Source organism: Curcuma longa, chromosome 12 (genome assembly GCF_044706935.1).
Source record: "Curcuma longa cultivar G26 ecotype Majalengka, Jawa Barat chromosome 12, ITB_CL_G26_1.1, whole genome shotgun sequence".
NCBI lineage: Eukaryota > Viridiplantae > Streptophyta > Magnoliopsida > Zingiberales > Zingiberaceae > Curcuma > Curcuma longa.
In genome coordinates this window covers 3050105-3057510 of record NC_133872.1, presented here as the reverse complement: position 1 = coordinate 3057510, position 7406 = coordinate 3050105, and the positions used below count along the sequence as shown (strand labels likewise).

The window sequence follows — 7406 nt, the reverse complement described above, 5'->3', positions numbered from 1 at the left end:
CAATTTTTTTACTTCTTCATATTCTAAATATGAAAAAAATTAAAAAAAACATAAACTTATTAAGTTGTATACTTATCCAATTACAAGTCTGGAACATTAAACTGGGTCAACTAAACTGGGTCAACGGATAATTAGCCCGTTGCTCCAGGATTTCAGATCGGATAGTTGTATACGATCTAGACAATCTGTAAGCTACAAACACAGAACCATTGGTTATTGCAAATGTTTTATAGTGGTTTATTTGCTGCCATTTCTTACTTTTAGAAATTTCAAACAATCTCATTTCCAACAAGTGTCAATTCCGAATACTTCACCTAAAGAAAAAAAGGAAGCTCAAGCGTAGAACCAAAATATCGATTAGCTTCTTCAAGTTGATGAAACAGTCGGATGCAAAATCTTTATCCCTGATCATCTAGTTTAATTAATAGCATTATTAGATCATAGTAAACATCATAGTCTAGTATTTGTAAATCCCTAACACTGTCATGCGCTGCATGCCAAAAAACCCCCAAAATGCAGATTCCATAACTGTGATCTTCCTCAAACAGCAAAATGCAATATTGCATGGAGATGGGATTACTTCTTGCCAAGAAACACGCTGGTGAGGACCTTCTTCGATCGCAAGGAGATCTCCAACACCTCCAGAGCCTGCCACTCCAAATCACGTATATATAGCATGTGTGATTATTTTCTTCCCCAAGAAATAGAGATTGATTAACAAGAATAAACAACATTACCTCGTCGAAGCCTAATGTCACATACCTCTCGACAAGTGCGTTCAAATTCTTGACGTTAAACTTACTTAGAAGGGTAATGCTAGAGATACTGGACATGGGTGTCACAGTCAGATCGTCCATGATGGTATACGTCACAACGCCCTTCACAAATCCTGCATTTGGATCCACATAGTTCTCCCTCTCATCACCTTCCACATATGTCATTTGTTTAGTCATCTTATAAGTCTTGCACTTGGGGCAGAGCACTCCGTTCACTTTGGAAACATACCCATAGCAGCCAGAGTAACTTGCATTAATATTGGCGCACTGGAAGTAAACGTTCTTAGAGGAGGAGGAGGAGGAGGGTCCTGGGAGGAGCAGGGAGGGAGGGATGGAGCGAATTGGATTGAGGAGGGTGGATTTTCCTTCGTTGTTTTGAAGGTATGAGTCGTTGAGTTCCTGGATGCTTTTGTACAGATTGCCAATGGAGCCTGCCATGCGGTCCTTGGAAAGGAGCTTCACGATGGAGCCAAGAGGCAACGAGAGGAGGCTGAATAGGAAGTCCACTACCTCCTTGCCAGCTTCCGCAAACAGGACGTTTTGTGCGGTCGTGTCGATGAGGAGCTTTAGGCTGAGCTTGCTCGCTACTGTTTTAGCATTGGGCTTGGCCATAATCCCTCGTGCTTAGAACGACGGAGATGAGAGCATTTTATAGTGGAGTCTTCGCTTAAGGACGAAGCCAAGAGGAACGACAAGAGGCTCCACTAACTCCTTGCCACTTCCCGTAAAGAGGCTTTTTGCCCGGTCGTGTCGATGAGCAGCTTTACGTTGAGCTTGATCGCTAGTACTGTTTTAGCATTGGTGCTGGCCATTATCCCTCGTGCTTAGAACAACGGAGATGAGAGTATTTTCTAGTGGAGTTCGCTTAGCGACGAAGCCAAGAGGCAACGAGAGGAGGCTGAATAGTTGCCATTGCCGTCGTGTCGATGAGGAGATTTAGGCTGAGCTTGCTCGTCACTGTTTAGCATTGGTGCTGGCCGTTATCCCTCGTGCTTAGAAAGACGGAGATGAAGGCATTCTACAGTACGGACTTCGCTTATTCTTGATTCATACATTATTTTAAATGGATTATGATGGATAGATCAATTTATTAAATTGTTAAAAGCAAATTTAACAACATTGAATCCCAAATACTTCGCTTATTCTCGAGAATGAGTCAGCATGTCAAAATCTAGGGGTACGTGGCGGTACAGGCAACCGGCTTTAAAGGCGAGCCTACCTGCAAGCGTGATGCTATATCCGATTTGGCTATACCGATCGTTTCGTGAGGGGACAAATTAATACATCAAAAATTTATCATAAATACAATCTATCTATAAACTTAACAGATCAAAAAAATTTTAATCCAATCTAAAATGATTATAAATTAGATGGATCAATCTATAAATCTATAAAAATATAAAAAATATTTAAAATTTTAAATTTAAATTATAATAATTTAAATTATTCAAATTAAAAATTTTAAATTTAAATTAAGATTTAGACGAATTAAGTCTACTAATTTATTAAATTTTTTATTTTAATTTTAAATTTTAAAAAAAATTTCAACCTACGGATCAACTCAAATTCATCATAGAGCGATCCACGTGAATCGCGGACTTAAATTGATTGAACCACCTTATCCCTTTAAAATAAGTTGATAAAATTTTAACTCAATTTATTTTAATTATTAGTCGAGACGGATCAATCCGATGAATCCAATCCAAATTGACGATTTTAATTGTGATGAATGAAAGATAAAGACAAATGATAGATAAGAAAATTAGATGGTTGATGAATTCTTGATTCATACATAATTTTAAATGGATTATGATAGATAGATCAATTTATTAAATTGTTATAAGCAAATTTAACAACATTGAATCCCAAATACTTACTTTTCATCATTAAACACGTTAACAAATTTTTTACAAGATTTTGCATTTTGATTCTTTTAATAATTTTCATTTCACTAATATTAATATTTATTACTTTCCTCAAAATAGGGTACCAAGAGTTAAAAATATATATTTTTTATATTTTATAGTTCTACTAAAATAATTATTTATATCAATAGAATGACGATCATAAATATACCAACTATACTGTATATTGTTATATTATTATTATGCCAATGAATTAATAACATTAATGACTTGAGATAAAATAAAAAGAGAAAAAATTCTAAATGTTATACTTGTAGAAGACATTTTTATCAAACATCCTTATACTATAATATAGGATAGATGGAGTGATATAAAAATAAAAATATATATAATAATTTATCAATCAATAATAAAATTAAACCAATCATTTATTATAATACTCCCCTTAAATGATTGATAGAGAATTCAATATTATCTAGTTAAAATATTGTCAGTAAAATTCAATAGAAAAAAATCTAAACAAAGGAAAAAGAGTGCAATAATAAATACTCCTTTTGATTTCAATCACTAAAAATCTATTGATGCATCTCTATCTTGTACATCAATTTCTTATCTTGTATATGTTGGATGGATGTGGACGGCAAGAGGGGGGGGGGGGGGGTGAATTGCTCTTGTAAATAAAACTAGATCTCTTGCACAACTTTACAAGGAGAAACGTTAATTTCAACAATTAAATAAACTTAACATAAACTAAATGAACTAAATCTAGTAAAAGGCGAATACAAATAGATGTACTTAGTTACAACCTAGGTAATTGTAAGTCAAGGCGATTGAAGCTTACTATCAAAAACTCCTTGTAGGCGGAGAAGCCTCTTATAGATGTTTGTAGCACAAGACAGAAGCTAAGAAAAATATTACAATTAAAGTATTATTTTTCTCTTTAGCTTCTAAGCCTATTTATAACCTACACAAACTATCTTGACCATTGATCATAGATAGGATTTGATCTTGATCGTTGATCTTTGATAAAGGATAAATATTATCCTTTAAAAATAAACATTTATCAACGTTTGAATCATCCTTGATTAAGGATAATCTCTATCCTTAATAATTTGACCGATGATTAAAAGCTAGAGCGCACGTTGAAGCCACGTCCGAAGTTGCCATTTTGATCAAGCTTATCAAAAGTTAGTCAAAGTCAATAGAGTTGACTTTTTTTAGAAAAATTGTTTAGGTGATTTCTGGCCAACCAGAGTTAGACTCACCTGAATCCGACTCTGGTCTTTCACCTCTCGAGCATCCTTCCACCTGGCTTCTCATTCCTCGAACGCCACGCATGTCCTTCTCACTCCATCGGTGTACTCTTTTGCAGCTCCCGCATCCCTCGGATGCATCGAGCTCGTCGGCTCACTCTCCCGTGTCATCCTTCTCGACCGCTGCGTCTTCCGCTTGACTTCTTCTGCTCCTAGACCCGACCACGGTTCAGACCGTCGGTTCGACGGTTCGGAACCGCCGGTTCGACGGTTCGGAACCGCCGGTTCGACGGTTCATGGCAGATCGACCCTTAACCTTAACCGCTCAAGACGGTTACGGTTCACGGTTCAGAACCGCCGATTCACTGTTCGGTTCATGGTTCGCGACGGTTCGCCACGGTTCGAGATTATTATATTAAAAATTTAAAATGTATATTAAAGAAATATTGAAAAAGAGAGAAAAATTGATGTAGTTTAGTGGTGCGTATTCCTTTCTCTCACGTCAGAGAAGTATAGTGGTCTCTGTATCCATTTTTCATAAAGAACTCTCGGGTTCGATCGCCACCAATCGCGTATTATAATATATATTGAAATAAATATATAACTATATTATATATAATATCGTATTGAAATTATGTATAAAAGTCATTGGGGGTAAATGGAACTATATTATATATAATATCGTATTGAAATTATGTATAAAAGTCATTAGGGATAAATGGTGAGTGTCTACGTCTTTGACCGGTGAGAATGGTTCCCCAACAATGGCGTATTAAAAATGAATTAAATAAATATAAATATAGTATATATATAATTATATTAATTTTATAACAAAAAGTGTTGTAGAATAGTGGTAAGTATATGTGTTTGTGTTTCAGAATGTCTCCGGTTCGATTCCTAACAATGCCAAATTGAATTAAATAATATATTTTATATAAAAATGTATTAAAAAATTATAAAATTAAAAAAACCAAACCGGCGGTTCGCCGGTTCCAAATGGGCTGAACCTTAACCGGCCCGGCATCCTGCCGGGCTGGTTACGGTTTGGCCTGGCTAACCGAGTCAACGGTTAACCGGGCCCGTTGACCCGGGCCGGTTCCGGGCCACGGGTCCGATTTGGACTCGGCCCGTGGTCGGGTCTAGCTCATAAGCTCCTGCACTCTTAGACAAAGGGATCAGACTAGAACCCAACCTAATTTGGTTGATCATATCAAAATCAATCGGGGCAACAACAGTATAAATCAATTATATTATCACTAGAACGAATTTATTGGACATCAATATCACTATTCTTCTAAAGTTTATGTGTATAGAAGAATTTTGATTAAATTTATTTTGTTCTATCTCTTTTAATATAGTTTCCCTTTAGTTGTATAATACAAGCAGCATAATCTTCGAATATAATCGTCGGGCTATCTTTAGTTGTTGTTAGTTTGCATGATTCTTGAATATATAGTGTCATGAATCTTAATCAAGATTATTTTCGACTTACTTTATGCATTACAATGATTTCAAAGTGATTTGACGATGTCGTTGTTAAAGTTTCTTTTGTTGACTTCTATGATATAACGTCTCCTCGTGTAAACACATAACTTGTTTGAGATTTAACTTTACGTGGGTTGAAAGATAACTTGCATCTATATGGCATGATCCCAAATAGAAGATGTAAGTTTTATTTTCATGAGTAGTGATCTAACAATTAATTGCAACCGTTTAATAAATGATTTTGCTAGGTCATTCTATGTATGCACATGGGCAATTGAATGCTCAATTGAAATTTTGATTGACATATGATAGTCATCAAATACTTGTGACTTAAATTTAACAATATTATCAAGGTGAATTGTCTTATTGAGTAATCAAGGACTCATAATTTAATAATTTATTCAAGCAATTTAGCAAAGACTATATTTCAAGATGAAAGCAAACTAACATGTGATCATCTAGTTTAAAGTATCAACCAATATCATAAAATATCAAAATAATTTACATAGTAGGTGTATAGGTTCACAAATATACCTATGAATCATTTCTAAGAATGTTAGAGTTTCAACATCAACATTTGTGGGGAAGATCTTCAACCTTTGTGGGGAAGGTCTTATAATTAGTTTGCCTTGTGAACAACCCACATATGAAAAATTATCATGTAAAAGAATCTTTTAGTTCTTTAAAGGATGTCCACGTGAATTATTTATTATTACTCTTCACATCATTGTTACCTCAGGATGACCCAGTGGGAAAAATCTAAATGAAAAAAAAAGTACAACAGTAAATACTCCTCACTAATTTCAATCATTGAAAATCTTTTAATTGATGCATCCCTATCTTATGTCATCAAACTTTACCATATCAAATTTCGTAAAAGAGATTCCAAACATGATAACCTAGAGCTCTGATACTAATTGTTAAGATCAACCGCAACATCATGAAGAAATCGCAAAAGAAAAAATGAGAAAAATGAGAGAAAAAGCATAGAAATTTAACGTTGTTCAACAATATGCCTACTAAACAAAACAATCAAAAATTCTCTTATTAGAACTAGATTTAGAGTTATAATGATCATATTTATATAGCCCAACTCATATATAATATTTTGGATAAAAAATATATACTAAGTCTTGTCAAAAACCTTGAGTTACCCGACGCCTCTAGCACGGGGCATGCTCATTCCCGTTAGCTCAAACACGATCAAGTCATACCCCTAGGCACGCCCCGTGCCACGGCGTGCTAATGCGTTCAGAATTAGAACATGTCCGGTGGCACCAGATCGTGTCTGGTGCCATAGCCATGCTCGACAGCACGACCGCGTGATAATATTTTTTAAAATAAAGCTATTATCACAACAGATTCCCGTCACAAATTTTGTGATGGGAAGCTAACATTTTAAAATTTAGTCCCTGTCCCTCGAAGCTAACATGTCCCTGACCGTGCTTCTCAGCACATTTGACGCTCTATTGCAGCTAACAATTATCTTAAATAAGTCAACTTCTGCAATTACAAATATAACCAATATATCCATATCTTAGTTCGAGCCACCACGACATGCCCAATTTTGACATATTATTTCTAAACTCAACTACTATCTTTAACCATACAAGATAAATTTACTAATTAATTAATATGAAAGAAGTTAAAATTAAAAAGTTATAAAATAATAGATATTACAGATCATGTATCACTGACCATATTCATCACGTCATCATTCTTTAAGTTGATGATAACTTCTCCATATTCAAGATATGATATTTGGAGAAGTGGAAGATCTGTAAGCTACAAACACAGAACCATTGGTTATTGCAAATGTTTCACAGTGGATCATTTGCTGCCATTTCTTACTTCTAGGAACATCTCATTTCCAACAAGTGTCAATTCCGAATAGTTCACCTATAGGAAAAAACAAAAAAGGAAGCTCAAGCGTAGAGCCAAAATATTGATTAGCTACTTCAAGTTGATAAAAGAGAAGGATGCAAAATCTTTATCCCTGATCATCTAGTTTAATTAATAGCATTAGA

The 7406-nt window shown here is 34.9% G+C and overlaps 1 protein-coding gene across 1 annotated transcript; it reads right to left on the bottom strand.

Moving 5' to 3' along the window:
* Window positions 1–576: 576 nt before the first annotated feature.
* On the bottom strand, window positions 577–1388 carry LOC141842743 (uncharacterized). The gene is made up of 2 exons (XM_074730757.1): window positions 738–1388; window positions 577–648 (listed from the first exon to the last, which is right to left on the bottom strand). Exons 1-2 carry the CDS (start codon window positions 1386–1388, stop codon window positions 577–579), a joined length of 723 nt encoding a protein of 240 aa, XP_074586858.1.
* Window positions 1389–7406: the final 6018 nt, after the last annotated feature.

Coding starts and splice junctions, on each gene's coding strand:
- LOC141842743 (XM_074730757.1), bottom strand. CDS start 1,388: ATGGCCAAGCCCAATGCTAAAACAGTAGCGAGCAAGCTCAGCCTAAAG. Junction 649..737: donor TGACATTAGGCTTCGACGAG/GTAATGTTGTTT, acceptor TTGGAGTGGCAG/GCTCTGGAGGTGTTGGAGAT.